At 59.7% G+C, this 20,571-nt stretch overlaps 1 protein-coding gene and 1 long non-coding RNA gene across 17 annotated transcripts in view; one reads left to right on the forward strand and one right to left on the reverse strand.

The window, feature by feature from the left end:
- LOC107000870 (uncharacterized) overlaps positions 1-2,948 on the reverse strand; it is a 33,920-nt gene extending 30,972 nt beyond the window's left edge. For all 5 annotated transcript variants that reach the window (XR_013401132.1, XR_013401133.1, XR_013401136.1 and 2 more), the window contains exons 1-4: positions 2,670-2,948; positions 1,784-1,884; positions 1,402-1,468; positions 886-1,007 (exon numbers count right to left, since the gene is read on the reverse strand). This is a non-coding gene — a long non-coding RNA (uncharacterized LOC107000870). The remainder of the gene's footprint in view (positions 1-885; positions 1,008-1,401; positions 1,469-1,783; positions 1,885-2,669) is intronic.
- On the forward strand, positions 257-20,489 carry TNS2 (tensin 2). 12 transcript variants are annotated; one of them, XM_077954351.1, is made up of 29 exons: positions 257-472; positions 7,661-7,769; positions 8,261-8,298; positions 9,211-9,249; positions 9,569-9,607; positions 9,759-9,808; positions 10,064-10,235; positions 11,100-11,150; positions 11,482-11,604; positions 11,693-11,757; positions 12,914-12,997; positions 13,468-13,580; positions 13,672-13,732; positions 13,926-14,001; positions 14,214-14,343; positions 14,493-14,558; positions 14,635-14,748; positions 14,971-16,182; positions 16,324-16,474; positions 16,594-17,183; positions 17,299-17,388; positions 17,741-17,866; positions 18,080-18,172; positions 18,303-18,380; positions 18,547-18,624; positions 19,046-19,214; positions 19,306-19,374; positions 19,674-19,703; positions 19,852-20,489. In XM_077954351.1, the coding sequence occupies exons 1-29, from the start codon at positions 398-400 to the stop codon at positions 19,988-19,990; spliced, it is 4,230 nt and encodes a 1,409-aa protein (XP_077810477.1). In that variant the 5' UTR covers positions 257-397; the 3' UTR covers positions 19,991-20,489. The 12 variants fall into 12 exon arrangements, with proteins under 12 accessions (XP_077810477.1, XP_077810480.1, XP_028685342.2 ...); XM_028829509.2 differs by lacking the exon at positions 257-472 and adding an exon at positions 2,638-2,882; XM_077954350.1 differs by lacking the exon at positions 257-472 and adding an exon at positions 3,050-3,203.
- Positions 20,490-20,571: the final 82 nt, after the last annotated feature.

Below are 20,571 nucleotides of genomic sequence, written 5' to 3' on the forward strand. Positions count from 1 at the left end.
TCAGGAAGTGAGAGAGCTACACATCTGCTCCTGGGAAGCATTATTTGTCAAATAAGCCTTGTTTCTCTGCAACCATTGTAGCCCCCAGGGCCACAAGTAAAGAGGGACTTGCTTCCCTTACCCTCCCCCAAAAGAAATTTGGAAGAGAAGAGCTGAGCTGCTCCCCGCCCAGCTGCAGCAACCTCCTGCTTGGACAATACACCCTCTGTCCTCAGCCAGGAGATCCGCCTCTGGAGTTGGCTCTGCCCCTTCCCCCACTCTTCCTGGTTCCCAGCACCCAAACCCTCTACTGGAGTTCTCCTGACCCAGTGGTCTCCAGCCAGGACAATCCCACACCTTCAAATCCTCCCCCTACAGCCCCTGCACCCCAAGGATCTGAGCACATTCAGTAACAGGCATGGGGTCACCCCAGACCATGGAAGAGGGGGTTCCACCTTCAGTGCCAAGATGGACCACCCTCTGCATAGTCAAGGTAAGAAAACCTGTGTGGAGGGAGGCCAGAGGTGTTCCTGAAATTATTTGGCCTTTATTAATATCAACCTGGCTTTCTCCTCCTCCCCTTCTCCCTCCTCTCTGAAGCTCCTGCTGCTGTGAGCTGGAAATCAGGATGCCTGGCTGGCCCTTCTGAACCTTTCATTTTTGTTTCACTCCCACCAAGCTACCTCCTGCATAACTTCTTATTCTCAGCCTTTCTCATCAGCTTCCTTCCTGCAGCTCCCTTCCCCACTATCCCCAGTTTGAGAGTAGGAATCAAGCCAGAGCTGGGAGTTGGACCACCCATCTTGTGACCCTTTTCCAATTCCTTGGAACCTTAAAGTTCCTCTCATGGGCCTGCCAGGCAGCAGCAAAACCAGCATGTGTGAGGTTCTAGCCCTTACCCCTCACCTCTCTGGGGTCCAATCAAGTTCCTCTTTGAGTCCCAGTCTCTCCATTGGTAACTTTACAGCTGAGGTAAAGGTACTGCCACAGCATCCATCCCAAGGCCCAGCCAAAGACCCTAAGGAATGCTGGGAAGAGCAAGATGTTAAAAGAGCTGGTTGAAGGCTCCAAAGACATGAACACATTTAATCATCTCATGTATCTCGATTACGTAATCAAATCTGGCCAAAATACATGGGACAACCTTCAGCCCTGCCCTTTCTCCAGAAGCCTCCAATCCCTGCCACTCTCCTCGGTATTCCCCTAACTCTTGCCTCTCCCCTCTTCCCAGTGCCTCCCTACTCGTTCCTGCCTGGCTCCCCCCACCCCCTCCTGTCCCCAGTGCCCAGTGACTCCCACTGCTCTAACCTCTGAAACTGTCTATTGAACACCAACTCAACCAAGAGCAGTAAGATCAAGGCTTCCCAGTCCCAACCATATCCACCCCTCCCAAATGCCAATTTCTGGGTGGGGGGGACACACCGTCATCACGCACTTCTTCACAGACTCTTCTTCCCTGCTGCAAGATTGGAATCAGGTGCTCCAACCCCTGGAAATGAGAACCAGTCTTCTCAGCCTTTGCCAAAGACAAGATGAGCACAGAAGGGACCCAGCTGAGACAAGACAGGGAGGGAAAGAAGGCCTTAGAGCCAGTAGTACTGGCTGCTTTGGGCAGGCACTGGACATTGAGCCCTGGGCACTGGGTTCTCAGAATCCCAACCTTCCTTCCCCCGCCCCTTTTCATCATGGAAAATCCAGCAGGGAGGGTGGAGGGAGAAAGTTTCAGGAAGTGCTCACTGCTAAAGGACGCTGGGGAATGTAGGAATGGCAATAAGTTCAGAACTTCTAGGAAGATATCCCCTACCTTATCCCTACCCTCCACCTTCCCCTCCAGGGTGGCACGACTCGAACCTGCCCTAGGACCCATTAGCTCCATTCCATAAAGTTCCTATCCAGTACCAGGCACTGCAAAAGAAGAGAATGAAGTCAGACCATAGAAAGAACTTCCATCTCCATTTGGAAAGCCTGGACTCAAGTTAAATGTAAGGAAGACCTTCTCAGAGGTCTCCTGCAGAGTGGGAATGACGGTCCAGCTCTTTCAAAACAGGGCAATGGGCCAGGCATGGTGGCTCACGTCTGTAATCCCAGCCCTTTGGGAGGCCGAGGAGGGGGAATCGCTTGAGCTCAAGAATTGGAGACCAACCTGGGCAACAAAGCGAAACCCCATCTCCACAAAAAATTAGCTGGGCGTGGTGGCGCCCGTCTGTAGTCCGAGCTACTAGGGAGGCTGAGGTGGGAGGATCGCTTGAGCCTGGGAGGCAGAGGTTGCAGTGAGCCGAGATCGCGCCACTGCACTCCAGCCTGGGTGACAGAGACTCCGTCTCAATGAATAAACGAAGCAGGGCACTGGATGGGATGGCTGGAGCTGCTTGCGGGTGGAGATGGGGGCTTGAGCCTGATGGAGGTCCTCAGCTGTGAATCCTTTCAGAATACTAGCCCAGGAGGTCTCCTGTGAGGCAGAGGACCAGGGAAGGGTGTCCGGCGACTTGGGCCAAAAGTAACACCAGGTGTCTTCACCTGATTCAGGCGCCCGCCTGGGGTAGGGGACGCTAGCACCACCAGGGTAGGCCACGGGTGGTACTCTCAGGTCAGGCCCAACCAGGCACACTCCTGTCGGGAGGGTGAGAGGCTGAGGCTGCGCGGCAGTTCCCTGTCTCCTTGTTCCTAGTTTCTTCTGGACCTATGCCCACCGTTTCTTCTGCGTCTGTCTGGCTCGCGTGTTTCTTTTTGCCTGTGTCCCGCCGGGTCAGGCTCTCCCCGTCTCTGAGACTTTCCCGTCCCCGTGTCCTCCGCGTCCGTCTCTCTCCAACTCTCTCTCCCCCTCTCAGCCACTTCCTGTCTCCAGTATGTGCCTGGCTCGGCCCCGCTGGCCGTCTGCGCACCCTCTTTCCCCTCGGCTCTTTGTGAGTGTGGGTTCGCGGGAGAAGGCGGGGAGGAGAGGAGGCCGAGGGGCGGGGAGCGGGCGGAACGTGGGGATTGGAGCCGGGAGGGAGGAGGAGGAGGAGCGGGCGGCCACGGGCGCGGGCGCGGGGCGCGGGGCGCGGCGCGCGGCGGGGGCGGGAGGGAGCCCAGCCGAGCGCGGCCGCCCGCTCCCGCCACCGCCGCCTCCGCGTCCGCGTCCGCGTCCGCTCCGCGCGGGCACGGGCGGGATGGGCTGGCCCAGGGGCTCCCCCTGCTGCTGCCCCGCCCCGCCGCGCCCCCGCCCCGCCGGGCGCCCCCCGCAGGTGAGTGGCCGCGCCGCGCTGCGCGGGTGGCGGCCTCTGCGTCACGGCCGCGCGGGCAGTGCCAGGGGCGGGCGCCAGGGGGCGCGGGGCCGCCGGAGGTCGAGGGGGCGCGGGGCGCGGCCCGGGACTGGGGCTGGGGACTCTGGCTGGCCGCATGGAGCTGGGAGCAGCTGGAGGCCAGGACAGTGACTAGGGGGCGGGGCGCGGCCGCGGTCCTACTCGATCAGGCCGCCACGCCTTCCAGCACCTGGGGCGCACGGGGCCGCGCGCCGTGCCACACACGCAGGCCCGGGACCCGGCAGCAGCTGGGAGCGGCGCCCGGGACCCGGCCTGGCAGGGTGCGGGCGAACGTTTTCCTTTCCTGCTTCACATGTGGGACACTGAGGCCCTAAGCGGGCACAGACGAGGCTACTTCGACTCGCCAGCCCCGCTCTGCGACCCCCTTCCTTCTCTGCCTCCATCCTCCAGACCCTTCTGGGCACACCCCCAGAGCCGCCACCCTCCCTCGCTCCTTCCCTGGGTCTTACCCCTCCTCCGCGGCGGCCGGGCTCCCAGCCTCCCTTCCAACCACAGCTATTTCCAGGAAGGGGGGTGTGGGTGGAGGGGGTTCTCCAAACAAACCCAAGACTTCGGAGAAAGAGGGGGCCCGGCTGGGGGAGAGGTTGACAGGCTCTGGAATGTTATAGGCGGGAGGAGGGTGAGGGTCCAAGTGGGTCTAGTGATGCCTTCCCAGCCCTCCTCAAGTGAGCTACTTTTCCCCTCGGGACTGGCTCATAGGGATTCCATCCCTGCCTCCCTTCTGAGGTGTGAGTGCCACAGGATGGGAGGGACTCACAGCCACAGTGGATCCTGACCACCCCACCCCTCACCGGACTCACTGCTTGGGCATCTCCTTGCTGGGTCTGGGTGGGGAGTGTGAGACCAGTGAAGGTGAGAGGATGTCTGGGGACCTGTTCCAGGTGAGGGGACTTTCAGCCCCTATGGAGGCAGCAGATCGAATCCTGTAGAGTCCTGGTCAGGGCCATGTGCCATAGAAGGTGGGACTGGACAGAAAAAAGCCACCCCCACCGCCCACCTTGTCACACTGCCTCATCTCCCCCAAGCAGGGCTGGGGGCTGGACAAGGCCAGGCCCGGTTGCCCACACTGGCCAGGGGCCTGGAATGTGCTGGGACACAGCCAGCCTGGCAGGATGGGGGTGGGTCGCAGAGCCCGTGCTCCTCTCCAGTTACAGGCTGGGGGCCCAGGCCTGCCACACAGATGCCACCTTCTGGCCAGGATATCCTGGGGACACACTTCTTGGCCTGGAAAATTGGAGCTTCAAGGGAGAGGTCTCAGGCTAGGCCCAGCCCAGTCAGGTTCTCACAAGGGTCTCAAGTGGGCACCCACAGCAGGCCTCACCCCAGAGAATGCAGGATTCTCCATCCCAGAGAACCCTTCCTGATGGGTATGAAGGAGCAGGAGGCAAATAGAAGGGATCCCGTGGGAGAAGCCAGGGCTGTGGGAGTTGCCTGAGTACTGGGACATTCAATAAATACCATGCAAATGAGAGGGGCACATTTGCACATTCTTTCAAGTGACAGCTACAGCCGGTCCCAGGGGCTGCTGTCCACAGCTTGGGGCTGAAGACTCCCAGGCCATTAACCCCTTAGCTTTTAGGGAGATTACTCCCCCTTTTCCAAGGCCCCATCCATCTCCCTCCCTTGACTCCCAGGACGGGAAGTTGGCCATGTTCCCAGGAGGGAGGCGGGAGGCCCGTGGATGGGGGTGGAGTATGTGTTGGGAGAGGGGACCTCCTGTCCAGTCCTCAGGCCCTGGGACAGCTGCTGAGGAAGGAGAGCAGACCCAGGAGAGCCATGAAGGTAGTACTCAGGCTTCGGGGTTGCAGCAGGGGGAGGGTACAGCCCTTGGGTGGAGAGACCAAGTTGCAGGGCTGGAAAGAGGGCTAGGGATCTGTGAGATCATGTCTGAAACAAAGCCAGGGAATGGGTGAGTGGGGGGCACTGTGTCAGGAGCAGAAACCTGGGGCCTTTCAGGAGAAGGGCCTCATATGCCTTAGGCTGTGGCAGGAAAATGGATTACTCCCCAAACCTGAGCAAAGCAGTCTTGTGGCTGGAACTTGGCCTTGCAAGGTGTATTGAGGGTAAAGGTGGGCGGTGCATGCTTTCCCTTTCCTACTTCATACAGAGTTAAACTGAGACAGGAAGGGGGCCCCCAGTCCCATTTTTACCTGACTCTCAGGACACATTCGGGATCCTGGGCCTGCCTGCTGGTAGTAGTTCCCAGCTCCACTCCCTCCCCAGCGGAAGTCCCTCGAGGGCTTGAGAGTTCTGGCTGGAGCCTGGCTGGGACACACTGTTCCCCACTTGCCCTTTAGCCCTGCCCTGAGACCAGAATTCTCACCCGGCCCCACTGGGGGCAGGATCTCAAGACCATGGATCCCTGCAGATCCCTGGAGAGTGTGGTGTCCCAGGTGTGGGACAACTCCAGAGTTGGGGAATGGGGGGAGCAAAAGATCACAGGCTGACACTCCCAGCAGGGTAGATCCTGGGAATCTGATCTCCTGGCCTCCCCCACATCCTCCCCCCTCCACTTCCTGGAGCAGCGACCTGCCCCCTTCCCGCCTGCACTTCCCTCCACGTCCAGGGCCGGGCTTCTCCTCACACCAGCCAGACAGCCTACCCTCCGCCCAGGGGAAGCGGCTGCCTCCGCCAGGCCGCTTCCAGGAAGCCCCGGGCCAGGCCCCAGCATTGTTCAGGCCCTGGGGCCAGCACCCCAGCCAGCAGAACACCATGAAGTCCAGCGGCCCTGTGGAGAGGCTGCTCAGAGCCCTGGGGAGGAGGGACAGCAGCCGGGCCACAAGCAGGGTAGGAGTGCCCACCAGCTGGGCAAAAGAGGGGCAGGGGTGGAGGTGTGGGCAGTGGGGGAGGGGACCTGGAATCAGGCCAGGCCCTCTTCCCAATTTCAGCTTCCTCAGCCTTCTCTCCTGGCCCAGCATCCCCTCCGGAGTGGCCAGGGCTGTAGTGTGAGGGGATGTTTGGGTTAGAGTGGGTACCGCTGTCTGTTTTGGCTCCTCTCACCTTCCCTGCTCTAGCCTGGGTCAACCCTGGGGGTCCTGGCCCCCCAAACCTAAGCCCCAGGTACCTCACTGTAGGACTTTGCCACGCACTATCCAGGTATCCTAGAGCAGACTCAGAGATCATCAGGCCCCTTCCCGGGCCCGGGGAAGTTTGAGGAAAATGGGGTGGCAGGGCAGAAAAGGAGAGAGGAGAGGGAGTCAGGAGTGCTTTCGAACTGGAGGTTTGCTTTCCACTGACAGCATCCATATCTGCTGCTAATGCCTGCATGCTCCCAAGTGTCCTAGTGGGTCCCACAAAGTTGGTCCAGCCCAGAAGTGTTGCAGGGACAGTCAAAAAACCAGAGATGCTGCCCACATCCCCATCACTCCCTTTCCCAACTTCCCAGTCTTGCCCCAAAAGCAGCAGCTCAGGACAACCTGAGAGACTACTGTGATGGGTCCCCAGGATGAGGACAGCAGGAGTCTGAACTCCAGAGGAGGGGGAATATGGGTAAAACAGAGAGGTGGCAAGGAGACAAGCTGTCCCCAGACAGAGGATAGGAGGAGTGAACCCACAGTGGGAGGGGAAGGGACTGAGATAGGCCTGGGCCATAAGGGGGCATCCCAGGCTCCTGCTTCACTGCACCTCTGGATCAGGAGGGGCTGAACAGAGAATCTGGTCCACTCCTTCCTCATTCAGTGTGTGAATGAATCCCAAGTGCCAGGGGGCAGGGGGTCGGGGGAGACCTCACAGCATCCAAAACCAGCTAAACATCTCTCCCAGTGACAGGCCTCTGTTTCCCTCCAGCATGACCACCCCCCTTATCCAATTGCTGTCTGCTGCCTCAATGCACAATGAGTAAACATGTTGTTCTGACCATGGGGGAGGAGGGCATGTCAGCTGTCTGGAGCGTGGGGACAGCAGGAGCTAAAGGAGCAGGACTGGCTGAGGCCACTCCTGCTGGCTCAGTCTGGTGCTGCAGGACTGACATACAACAGGTATGTCTGGAACCTCCCTGCTCACTCTGCACACAGGTCTCCATGAAGGGAGGACAAGACGGGAAGAGTCAGGGAGTACCCCTACTGCACCAGGGGGAAAGCCTGAGCATGTGGGCTTTCCACAAGGGCATCACATACCAGGGCCACGTGAGGGGCCCAAGTGATCCCCTGGGGAGGAGCTGACCCAGCAAAGGTGACGCAAGGGGTCAGATTCCATACACAGCTGAGGACAGGCCCAATGACCGCCCTGAAGCAGCTGTGGCCAAGTGCGTCCTACAAGTTTGAGGGCTTGATCTGGATGGAGGAAACCAGTGCAGTGCTAAGGCAAGGCTCCTGCCCAGTCCCAGAGATGGAGATGGGCCCACTGGGAACTCACACCTCTGTTTGTCCTTCCACCCTCAGCCTAGGAAAGCTGAGCCTCATAGTTTCCGGGAGAAGGTTTTCCGGAAGAAACCTCCAGTCTGTGCAGTATGTAAGGTGACCGTCGATGGGACAGGCGTTTCGTGCAGAGGTGAGGTGCTCTGTCCTGTGACTCTGAGACCCTCCACCCAGTACCACTGTGTTGCACAACTCCAGCAGGCCAACTCACACAATCTCAAATGTAATATGCTGCTCCTGGATTAGGCACAATGGCACCTAAGAGGCGGCTGCCTCCCCCTTCACATGGCCCTGGCTCCCCATGACAGACACCCCCCACAACCCAGGAGACCCAGTATTCTCCACCATCTTCCCATCCTGACTTGTGACTGTAGTCTTCCTTCCCTCCCTTCCTCCTCACCTCCACCCACCCTGGAACGTTACCCCTGGCCTACGCAATAGTACCCCACTGCCACACTCTTCCCTCAAAACCTAGCCCTGCTCCTCCGCCCTAGCCAGCCCAGTCCAGCTGGGATCCTGGAAGTCCCAGGATCTGGTTCCAGGGTCTGGGAGATGAGGGAAGGCCATTCCTTCCACTGTCCCACAGGCCCCTGCTAACCCCTCTCCTCCCCCTACCTCCCCTAGTCTGCAAGGTGGCGACGCACAGAAAATGTGAAGCAAAGGTGGGTATCTGATTCTACCTGATAGGGGGAGAGGGTCTGGAGTCCCTTCCTCCTCCCAAACAGGCTTCTCCAACCACACTGGCATCAACCCTCCACCTCCACCCCTCTCACCATTGGGGAACCCCTCCTGGGTGGGAGGGGTGCTGACTGGGCCCTTTAAGAACCACCCTACTCCGCCTTCTGGAGGGCTGGCCGGCCCAGGCGGGTGGACAGCGAGACAGCGTTTGTCTTGGTGCTGTGCCCAGGCTGCAGCTGGCGAGAGGATGGGGGTGGGGAAGAGGAGGAGAATGAGGAGGAGGAAGGGTGGGGTGGGTGGGGGGTGGGGGAGCAGGATTTCAGAGACTGGGCAGCCGGATGGGCTGTGCCTTCCCTCTGGGGAAGGGTCCTCAAAATGCCTGGGCGGGCCTTGTCCTGGGCCCTGGAAAAACTGGGCCTTTCCAGAAATAAGCTGTAGATAGCACCCACTGTCCACTGGGCACCCAAGACAGCCCTATCTCTGAGGAGGTTCCCTGGTCTTCCTGCAGGGCAGGGAAGGAGGGTCCCAGGGCCCTGGAGCTGGCTTGGGGGAGCTGTGTGCCCAGGGGCGGGGTCTCCCGGTGAAAGAGGCCAGTGTCCGTCCCTGGCCATGGCCTGCCTGCGTGCTCTATATATAACTCCTGCCCTGCAGCTGGATGAATGGGGGTCTGTGTGGGCTGGGGGCTGAGCGCCAAGAGCAACAAGTGGGGGGCCTGGGGGGTGGGGGACCAAGAGGCCAGAGGGGAGGTGCCCTTAAATAGCACAACCTCAGCTGGAGCCTGTGCCCATCCGCTGAAGGCCCCTCCACCTTCCTCCTGAAGCTGAGGGGCTACCCCATCCTCAAGCCCAGGAGAGCCCTTCACCAGGAGCTCAGTTCCTTACTCGGTACCCTTCCAGGTGACTTCAGCCTGTCAGGCCTTGCCTCCCGCGGAGTTGGTGAGTGCGCTCTGGGATGGGGTGGGGAAGGCAAGGAACCTGGCCATGGTGTCCAGAGGTCTGGTGGCTCCAGAGAGGGCCCCCAGGAGATGACCTTGAATGTAGTGCTGTGGGTATTGCTCATCCTACAAGGAAAGAAAAAACTGTCTAAGTCCTCTGCTGATCTTGTGCCCTTGGGCCTGCTGGGGATAGAACTCCTCTCCCTTTGTCCAGTACAGCCTTCATCAGGACACTGACATTCCCTTCCACTGTTCCCAGGCCCACAGTGGTCCTTGCCCCTGCTGTAACCACTCCCTTTTCCTCCCCCATCTCCCTCTAGCGGCGAAACACGGCCCCAGTCAGGCGCATAGAGCACCTGGTAAGGTGATGCTGGAGGAGGAGGGGGAAGCAGGTAGCTTTGGGAGTAAGGATCTAGATTTCCTGAAGACAAAAGTGTATGGCTCTGGAGTGGGCAGTCTAGAGTAGGGGGCACCCAAAGAGATGTCCAGACACTGTCTGTTATCCACCAGGGATCCACCAAATCTCTGAACCACTCAAAGCAGCGAAGCACTCTGCCCAGGTAAGTGAGGGTGCTGGGGTGGTCCCACGTGACCCCCTTTCCGCCGGCCCCACACCTCAGCCCAGGGCGCTGCCCCTCAACAAAGCTCCCCGGGACAGCCCCCCACCCCCAAAGCGGTATTCTCTCTCCGGACCGACCCACCCACCCTCAGGACCCACCAGGCTTCACCTGCTGCCCAACAGACAGCCTTCCCATCACACTAGCCACCTCCGGGTGCCCTGCCCCTGCGTTCATGCGTAGGCTCCCCCTCCCCAGGAGCTTCAGCCTGGATCCGCTCATGGAGCGGCGCTGGGACTTAGACCTCACCTACGTGACGGAGCGCATCTTGGCCGCCGCCTTCCCCGCGCGGCCCGATGAACAGCGGCACCGGGGCCACCTGCGCGAGCTGGCCCACGTGCTGCAATCCAAGCACCGGGACAAGTACCTGGTGAGGGGCGGGGCCATCAGGAGTCAGCCAATGAGAGGGGCGTGGGGTTCAGATGGGCGAGGCTAATCACTGACGTCACCAGTGGAGGCGAGGCCGCCAGTGGGCGGGACCAGAGGAGTGGGGGTGGGGTGGGGTGGGGTGGGGTGGGGTGGGGTGGGGTGGGGTGGGGTGGGGTGGGGGCGGGGGCGGGGGCGGGGCCCGCAGTGGCGCCTGGAGCGGAGCGGAGTATCCAGGAGCGCTGGCGACTTGGCTGTGAGTGGCTAGGCCGGGCCTTAACTACCTTCTTATTTTCTTTCTTTCTTTACTTTTTTTTTTTTTTTTTTGAGACGGGTCTCTCTTTGTTGCCCAGGAGGTGATCCGCCCGCCTCGGTCTTCCAAAGTGCTGGGGTTACAGGCGTGAGCCACTGCGCCAGGCCTGCACTTTGTTTTAGAGGAAGATTCTTTTTTTTTCTTTTTTTTTTTTTTTGTTTTTTTTGTTGTTGTTGTTGTTTTGAGGCAGAGTCTGCACTCTGTTGCCCAGGCTGGAGTGCAGTGGCGCGATCTCGGCTCACTGCAAGCTCCGCCTCCCGGGTTTGCGCCATTCTCCTGCCTCAGCCTCCCGAGTAGCTGGGACTGCAGGCACCCGCCACTGCGCCCGGCTAATTTTTTGTATTTTAGTAGAGACGGGGTTTCACCGTGTTAGCCAGGATGGTCTCGATCTCCTGACCTCGTGATCCGCCCGCCTCGGCCTCCCAAAGTGCAGGGATTACAGGCGTGAGCCCCCGCGCCCGGCCTAGAGGAAGATTCTTAACTTAGGATCCACCTCCACCTCGTGCCTCATTGCCGGAGGTCCCTTCTGTCTAAAGCCCTCCCCCTTTATTTCAGCTCTTCAACCTTTCAGAGAAAAGGCATGACCTGACCCGCTTAAACCCCAAGGTATGAAGGAAATGGCCTGCCCAGTCATTAAACCAAGCCACCCCTACCCCAGAAGCCCCCAGCTTCCTCGTTATTAATAGTAGCGATTGGCATCTACTTCACTCTTAAGCACCTTCCCCCTCTCGCATGACATATTACTGGAAACACCCCAAAACGTGATGCAGCAGGTATCAGCCCATTGTATAGATAAGGAAAGTGCTGAGGTTATCATGGAGAACCAGCAGATCCCCAGCCTTGCCCCCAGACCCGTATGCCCTGTCCCCTTTCCACACCGCCTGTGTCTCTCTGTTGGTGGGCCCCAGCCCCAGTTGCACCCCTGCACTCTCCCCAGGTTCAGGACTTCGGCTGGCCTGAGCTGCATGCTCCACCCCTGGACAAGCTGTGCTCCATCTGCAAAGCCATGGAGACATGGCTCAGTGCTGACCCACAGCACGTGGTCGTACTATACTGCAAGGTGGGCCAGGACCTCGGGTTCCCTGGTGCCTGGAGGCTCCAGGTCAGCCTGGAGCCCCCAGACCCTCATCCCTGTCTCTGTCTCTCAGGGAAGCAAGGGCAAGCTCGGGGTCATCGTTTCTGCCTACATGCACTACAGCAAGATCTCTGCAGGGTGAGGCTCCCAGCACCGGAGTAGCCCCTTCCCCAGTGGCCCTTTCTCCAGCTGGCCCCTTAGGAACCATCTCCCCTGGAGCCCACCTCTTCATTGAGAGTCCTTTGCTGTCAAGTTAGCATTTCCACCTCCCTTTTATCACTAGTACAGCAACACAGTCTGCAGCAGATGGTCTGTAAAGTTTCCTAGGGCAGCCACAAACAGGGTGGTGTAAAACAGTGGAAATGGGCCAGGTGCCGTGGCTCACACCTGTAATCCCAGCACTTTGGAAGGCCGAGGTGGGCGGATCACCTGAGGTCAGGAGTTTGAGACCAGCCTGGCCAACATGATGAAACCCTGTCTCTACTAAAAATATAAAAATTAGCAGGGCGTGGTGGTGGGTGCCTGTAATCCCAGCTACTCAGGAGGCTGAGGGAGGAGAATCGTTTGAACGCAGGAGGCGGAGGTTGCAGTGAGACCACATGGTGCCACTGGACTCCAACCTGGGCAACAGCGAGACTCCATCTCAAAAACAAAACAAAACAAAACAAAAACCGGTGGAAATATACTGTCTCACAGTTCTGGAGGCCAGAAGCCCCAAATCAAGCTGTCGGCAGGCCCTTGCTTCCTCTGAGACTTGAGATGGAATCCTTCCTTGTCTCATTCTACCTTCTGGTGGTGGCCAGCAAGCCTTGGCGTTCCTCGGTTTGCAAACACATCACTGTAATCTCTGCCTCTGTCATCACATGATGTTCTCCCTGTGCATCTCTGTCTGTGTCTCTTCCTCTCTTCTTATAAGGACACCAATCATATTGGATTCAGGGTCCACCCTCCTTCAGTATGAGCTCATCTTAACTAATTATGTCTGCAATAGCCCTATTTCCAAATAAGGTCACATTCTGAGGTACATGTCTTTCGGGGGGATATAATTCAACTCATGAGATGGTTTTGTTGCCCCGTTTTACAGATGAAAAAACTAAAGTTCAGGGAATAATTGCCTGGGGCCCAAAAACTAGTAAAGTGACTGTACATGGTGCTTCTCATTCTCATTACCACCACTCTGGGCTTCCTCTAGACTCAGGGGATCATATCTCTCCTCCCTCCCCTGGGGCTCAGGGATGGGAGGCCAGGATGAAGACTAGTCCCTAATCCTCAACACTGGCCTTGCTGTCCTCAGGGCTGACCAGGCACTGGCTACTCTTACCATGCGGAAATTCTGCGAGGACAAGGTGGCCACAGAACTGCAGCCCTCCCAGCGTCGGTGAGCAGCCTGGGTGGGGATGGGCCAGAGGAGCAGCTCCCTTCATGGCTACCAAGGCCAAGACTCTCGTATCCATGCAGCACACCTTCACTGAGTGTGCCAGGGGCTGTGCCAGGTGCTGAGAATTCAAAGTGGACAAAGCCCCTGCTCTCATGGAGCTTTCATGCTAGTAGGATGGAAGGCAGTAGACCTGGGAATAAATAGACGAGGAGGTCCGTCATAAAGAGAACCTTAAGGACAGTCGGGGCCTGCCACTATAAAGTAAAGCAGAGCTCTGGGGAAAGAGCTTTGAGGCAGAGGGGAGCAAGAAGGATTGAGATTAGATGCAAGGAAGAACTTTCTGGTGACCTGGTAGACGGGAAGGAAGTGCTGAGGAGAAGAGCCAGCTTTCTAAGGGTGGATGGTTGAAATGATACAAGGTGACCTCCAGAGGAAAAGGCTTATGTTCTCCTCGACACGCCCTCTGCCAGATACATCAGCTACTTCAGTGGGCTGCTGTCCGGCTCCATCAGAATGAACAGCAGCCCTCTCTTCCTGCACTATGTGCTCGTCCCCACGCTGCCAGCCTTTGAACCCGGCACAGGTGAGTCTGCCTGAGATGTGCTCCCTAGGGAGAGCCACCTTCAGGCCCCTCCACTCAGCACCCCTCCGCGCCTTCTCCTCTGCCCCTCCAGGCTTCCAGCCCTTCCTTAAAATCTACCAGTCCATGCAGCTCGTCTACACGTCTGGAGTCTAGTGAGTGCTCTATTCCCAGGCCCCTGACACTTCATGGCCAGGGCCCCGCTTGCTCCCTGCATTCCTGCTTCTCCAGCCTCCCCAGACACCTGGGCAGGGCTCCGACTCTGGTCTCCTGGCTCCCCCTGACTGCATAGCTGCCTCTGCACACAGGAGCTCTGGTTCATCTCTGCCTTCTCCTCTCTCCCCACAGTCACATTGCAGGCCCTGGTCCCCAGCAGCTTTGCATCAGCCTGGAGCCAGCCCTCCTCCTCAAAGGCGATGTCATGGTGAGGGGGTCCTGGCAACAAGGAGAATCCCGGAGATGGGGCAGGGGTTGGTGGTGTAGCCACACAGTCACCAATTTGAGACAGATTGGAGGGCGAGTAGGGAGATCACCTTGAGATCGAGGCAGGGCAGAAGCTGTGACTAGGCAGTCCCCAGGGTGGAAGCACAGAAGAGGACTTGAGGCCTGATTCCCAGCCTCCTGCCTTTCCCCCAGGTAACATGCTATCACAAGGGTGGCCGGGGCACAGACCGGACCCTGGTGTTCCGAGTCCAGTTTCACACCTGCACCATCCACGGACCACAGCTTACTTTCCCCAAGGACCAGCTGGACGAGGCCTGGACTGGTGAGTCTGAGACAAGTGGCCTGGGGCTGGAGCCCAGGTGGCAGGCAGGCAGGTGGCAGGCAGGCAGGTGGCAGGCAGGCAGGTGGCAGGCAGGCAGGAGAGTGTGGTATGGGCCAGGGGCCTGGCTCTTCACTGTCTACTCCCCATAGATGAGAGGTTCCCCTTTCAAGCCTCCGTGGAGTTTGTCTTCTCCTCCAGCCCCGAGAAGATCAAAGGTAAGAGCAGGGACATGGGCTGGGGACTGACGGCTGCCTCTACCCTGCTCCCCAACACCCGAGTGGCCTTCCACAGGCAGCACTCCACGGAATGACCCCTCGGTCTCTGTCGACTACAACACCACTGAGCCGGCTGTGCGCTGGGACTCCTATGAGAACTTCAACCGGCACCACGAGGACAGTGTGGATGGTGCGCAGGGCAGCCTGCAGGGTGGGAGGTACAGGGTTGTGGCAGGGCCCTGGAGGGGCCGTGGCCAGGGAGAAGAACACTCCCTCCTCCCCAGGCAGAGCCCACTCTCGAGAGACACCCCCGGCCCGATGGCTATCTCCAGTGCCATCCCCTCTCATGAACTCTCTCTCTCCCTCCCTATTCCCTGCTTGCCCTCCCTCCCTGATCCTCTTCCCCACTCAGGCTCCCTGACCCACACCCGGGGTCCCCTGGATGGCAGTCCTTATGCCCAGGTGCAGCGGCCCCCCCGGCAGACCCCCCCGGCACCCTCTCCAGAGCCTCCACCACCCCCCATGCTCTCTGTCAGCAGCGACTCGGGCCATTCCTCCACGCTGACCACAGAGCCGGCTGCTGAGTCCCCTGGCCGGCCGCCCCCTACGGCTGCTGAACGGCAGGAGTTGGATCGCCTCCTAGGAGGCTGCGGAGTGGCCAGTGGGGGCCGGGGGGCTGGGCGAGAGACGGCCATCCTAGATGACGAAGAGCAGCCCACTGTGGGCGGAGGCCCCCACCTCGGAGTGTATCCAGGCCACAGGCCTGGCCTCAGCCGCCACTGCTCCTGCCGCCAGGGCTACCGGGAGTCCTGCGGGGTCCCCAATGGGGGCTACTACCGGCCAGAGGGAACCCTGGAGAGGAGGCGACTGGCCTATGGGGGCTATGAGGGATCCCCCCAGGGCTACGCTGAGGCCTCGATGGAGAAGAGGCGCCTCTGCCGATCGCTGTCAGAGGGGCCATACCCCTGCCCACCTGAGATGGGGAAACCAGCCACTGGGGACTTTGGCTACCGCGCCCCAGGCTACCGGGAGGTGGTCATCCTGGAGGACCCTGGGCTGCCTGCCCTATACCCATGCCCAGCCTGCGAGGAGAAGCTGGCGCTGCCTACAGCAGCCTTGTATGGACTGCGGCTGGAGAGGGAGGCTGGAGAAGGGTGGGCAACTGAGGCTGGCAAGCCTCTCCTGCACTCAGTGCGGCCTGGGCACCCGCTGCCTCTGCTCTTGCCTGCCTGTGGGCATCACCATGCCCCGATGCCTGACTACAGCTGCCTGAAGTCACCCAAGGCAGGCGAGGAAGGGCACGAGGGCTGCTCCTACACTATGTGCCCCGAAGGCAGGTATGGGCATCCAGGGTACCCTGCCCTGGTGACATACAGCTATGGAGGAGCAGTTCCCAGTTACTGCCCAGCATATGGCCGCGTGCCTCATAGCTGTGGCTCTCCAGGAGAGGGCAGAGGGTATCCCAGCCCTGGTGCCCACTCCCCACGGGCTGGCTCCATTTCCCCGGGCAGCCCGCCCTATCCACAATCTAGGAAGCTGAGCTACGAGATCCCTACGGAGGAGGGAGGGAACAGGTACCCATTGCCTGGGCACCTGGCCTCAGCAGGACCCTTGGCATCTGCAGGTGAGGGGCACCAGAGTGCGCAATGCCCAGGGCAGAGGAGGTTCTGGAAGATGGTGGGAAAGTCAAGGGGGAACAGGGTGAGAAACAACTAAGCCAGACAGAAGAGCCCCATCCTGCTCACAGCCCACCTCTCCACTGCAGAGTCGCTGGAGCCGGTGTCCTGGAGGGAGGGCCCCAGTGGGCACAGCACACTGCCTCGGTCTCCCCGAGATGCCCCAGGCAGTGCTTCGTCAGAGTTGTCTGGTCCCTCCACGCCCCTGCATACCAGCAGCCCAGTCCAGGGCAAGGAAAGGTATGCAGAGGGGCCGGGGACACTTGAGTGCTTTCTTGTCCAAGCAGTTGATGAAGGCAGGTGGGGTGGGAGCAGCCACAGTGGGGGCTCTGCTGACCACCTGCCCTTCCACCCTACAGCACCCGGCGACAGGACACCAGGTCCCCCACCTCAGCGCCCACTCAGAGACTGAGTCCTGGCGAGGCCTTGCCCCCTGTTTCCCAGGCAGGCACCGGAAAGGCCCCTGAGCTGCCTTCGGGAAGTGGGCCTGAGCCTCCGGCCCCTAGCCCCGTCTCTCCGACCTTTCCTCCCAGCTCGCCCAGTGACTGGCCTCAGGAAAGGAGTCCAGGGGGCCTCTCAGACGGTGCCAGTCCTCGGAGCCCTGTGCCTACCACACTTCCTGGCCTCCGCCACGCCCCCTGGCAAGGCCCTCGAGGCCCCCCAGACAGCCCAGATGGGTCTCCCCTCACTCCTGTGCCTTCCCAGATGCCCTGGCTTGTAGCCAGCCCAGAGCCGCCTCAGAGCTCACCCACACCTGCTTTCCCCCTGGCTGCCTCCTATGACACCAATGGCCTTACCCAGCCCCCACTTCCTGAGAAACGCCACCTGCCCGGGCCAGGGCAACAGCCAGGACCCTGGGGCCCAGAGCGGGCATCATCGCCAGCCAGAGGCATCAGTCACCATGTCACCTTCGCACCTCTGCTCTCGGATAATGTCCCCCAACCCCCAGGTATAAAGGCCTTGAGGGGGTTGGGGCCACCTTGAAAGAACCCTTTTTCCTGGGATATAGCATGGATGGGGACCCGGGTACCCTGCGGTCTGAACCTACTCCCTCCCTGTCCTAGAGCCTCCTACACAAGAGAGCCAAAGCAATGTCAAGTTTGTCCAGGATACATCCAAGTTCTGGTACAAGCCACACCTGTCCCGTGACCAAGGTGAGAAGCCAGCCTGCCCCCACCCCACTCCATCCCACCCTCCCGGGTGTCTGTCTTGTTTTTAAGCCCCATCCTGTTGAAGCTCTGGGCTCCTCCTGTCTCAGCTGTGTTTACTCTTGGCTGAGCGTTTGCCAGCAGGTGATTCTGGGCTTTGGGCCAAGGTGGTGAGATCCAACATGGTCAAAGCCCCTGTGAATCCTAGAGCCCTGTCCTCAGACTCCTACCACCACCACAGCTGCCAGGCCAAAACAGACCCATGGAGCTTGTCGGCGGAGGAGGGGGGCTGCATGGGGCTCAGTCCACCCCTGTGAAAACTTCTCCTTCCCGCTGCCCGCTACCCCTCACCCTGCAGCCATTGCCCTGCTGAAGGACAAGGACCCTGGGGCCTTCCTGATCAGGGACAGTCATTCATTCCAAGGAGCTTATGGGCTGGCCCTCAAGGTGGCCACACCGCCACCCAGTGCCCAGCCCTGGAAAGGTACAGAACGCCCAAACCTGAGTGGGGTGGGGACGAAGTTGGGGGGTGGTGCCAGAGGCAAGGTAACAGGGCGGGTGGGGGTGATGTGCTGGCCATGCCGCTGTGGAGGGGAAAGGCAGGAAAAGACCTCAGCTACTTGGGAAAGAATCCCATTAGGGAAGAAGCTGGAGCCTGGAATCCTAAAGCCACAATCTTCCCCTCTCTTCCTCTCAGGGGACCCCTTGGAACAGCTGGTCCGCCATTTCCTCATTGAGACTGGGCCCAAAGGGGTGAAGATCAAGGGCTGCCCCAGTGAGCCCTACTTTGGTGAGAAGCAGGAGCTTGGGGAAGGCTACGTTGGGTCGGTTTAGGGAGACGCCAAGGGATCTCAGGAGGGTGGAAGGGAAAGGCGGAGCACCCTGGGCACCTCAGGACTTTCCCACCTCCTCGTCCACAGGCAGCCTGTCCGCCTTGGTCTCCCAGCACTCCATCTCCCCCATCTCCCTGCCCTGCTGTCTGCACATTCCCAGCAAAGGTGGGTGTCTGGTCATCTGTCCTCCCCACCTCTCCCCTCCCCCTGCAGCCAAAGCAGGATCCAGAGGTCTTAGCTCCCCACCTTCCCTTGGGGAGGCAGAGGGAGTGCTCCAGCTTGGGGAACGCTCTGCCTTCTGAGCTGCTTTGTCGGTTCTCATTGCCCTCAGATCCTCTGGAAGAGACCCCAGAGGCTCCAGTGCCCACCAACATGAGCACAGCAGCAGACCTCCTGCGTCAGGGTGCTGGTAGAGACTTCCCCTCCGCTCCCCTCCCTCTCCCTGGGCACCAAGGGGGCATTGTGGATACAGGGCATGGGGCACTGAAAGGCCTTGAGGTGGGTGAGCCCTGGCCAACCCATGAGGGCAGGGGAGCCCCATCCTGTTGGGGATGAGGAATTGGGTCCTCAGCCTAGGGTCTCAAAGTCTCATGAACAGGAAAGAGGATCATGAGGTGGTAGCAGGGAGAAACTTGTTAGAATGTAGATTCTCAGGCTTTTCTGCCTCGCTTCTGACTGTAGTTCCGGTAAAGTCGTGGAATCTGCCTTTTTAACAAGTCACCTATGTGATTGTAAAGCATGTGACAGCAGTAGCTGGGGAATGTGCAAGAGCTGGTGGGGGTGGCTAGAGGATGGGCACTCCCTCTGTGACCCACTCCCTGCCCCCATAGCCTGCAGCGTGCTCTACTTGACCTCAGTGGAGACAGAGTCACTGACAGGCCCCCAAGCCGTGGCCCGGGCCAGCTCTGCAGCTCTGAGCTGCAGCCCCCGCCCAACACCAGCAGTTGTCCACTTCAAGGTGTCCGCCCAGGGCATTACACTGACGGACAACCAAAGGAAGTATGTGTACTCAGCCCTGTGAAACCCCATGCTTAAGGCCCCTAGGGGTCCCCGTTTTTGAGTGTGACTTTCCCCACCCTCCTCCTTGCAGGCTATTCTTTCGCCGCCATTATCCAGTGAACAGCATCACCTTCTCCAGCACTGACCCTCAAGACCGGAGGTGACCCTCCCTCCAAACCCTTTGCCTCAAACCCCCATGGTCCCACCAGGTCCCAGTCCCAGCCCCAGCTCCCAGCCCCAGCCCCAGCTCCCACCCCAGCCCAAGCCCCAGCCCCAGCCCCCAGCCCCCAGCCCCCCAGCCCCAGCCCCCAGCCCCCAGCCCCAGACCCCAGCCCCCCAGCCCCAGCCCCTCAGCCCCAGCCCCCAGCCCCCCAGCCCCAGCCCCAGCTCCAGCCCCAGCCCCCCTTCAGCAGCTGTCCCCTGGAAGTGTGCATCTTCACACTTCTTCTCCTTCTGCAGATGGACCAACCCAGACGGGACCACCTCCAAGTAAGCCCCACGAATTCAGCCTCTTCCCTCCAAGGGACCAGGGTGCTGCCGTCCTCTCGACGCTGGCATTTGATTCATCTCACCAAGGCCAGCTACATTTCCTTGTGGAAGGAATGCTAAGCCCCCTCCCCACCCTTTGTCCCCCTAGGATCTTTGGTTTCGTGGCCAAGAAGCCGGGAAGCCCCTGGGAGAATGTGTGTCACCTCTTTGCAGAGCTTGACCCAGATCAGCCTGCTGGCGCCATTGTCACCTTCATCACCAAAGTTCTACTGGGCCAGAGAAAATGAAGGAAGGCCACAAGCTGAGAGCCCACATCAACACTGCACCCCTCCCAGCACCCCACAGCCCTCACTTCCCCTGGCCTGGACCCAGGAGACCCAAGAGAAAGCACCCTCCCTTAGGAATGAGGAGTGGGCATCAGGCCTGGGACACTGCTCTCCTTCCCCACCCCCAGCTGGCTAAGTTAAGTGGATGGGCCCATGAGATGACCTTGCATGTGAGCAGATGGCAGAGATGGGTGTGTGAGGGGTGAGGAGGCATCAGCAGTTGAGCCCCAAAGGAGATCAGGCAGCCCCACCTGCAGGAGAACGTCAGCCCTCCAGGGGATCGGCCCCTGCCAGTTCCACCCACCTGCAGGTCCCAGCATGGCAGGGATGGGAGAGGGGTGGGGAGCAAGTCACTGCCTCCTCTGAGCAGAGATTCAGAGTAGGATCACATGAATAGGGGGAAAAAAGAGAGTCTATTTTTGTCTAATAATAAAGAAATAAAGAATTTCTATAAACTTTAGTCAAAGTTGGAGTCAACCCTTATTCACAGGAGGGTCAAAGCCTCATCTCCCAGGGGACGTATCTGTGCTTCCTGGGGGCAT

The sequence above is a fragment of the Macaca mulatta genome, chromosome 11 (genome assembly GCF_049350105.2).
Source record: "Macaca mulatta isolate MMU2019108-1 chromosome 11, T2T-MMU8v2.0, whole genome shotgun sequence".
Lineage (NCBI taxonomy): Eukaryota > Metazoa > Chordata > Mammalia > Primates > Cercopithecidae > Macaca > Macaca mulatta.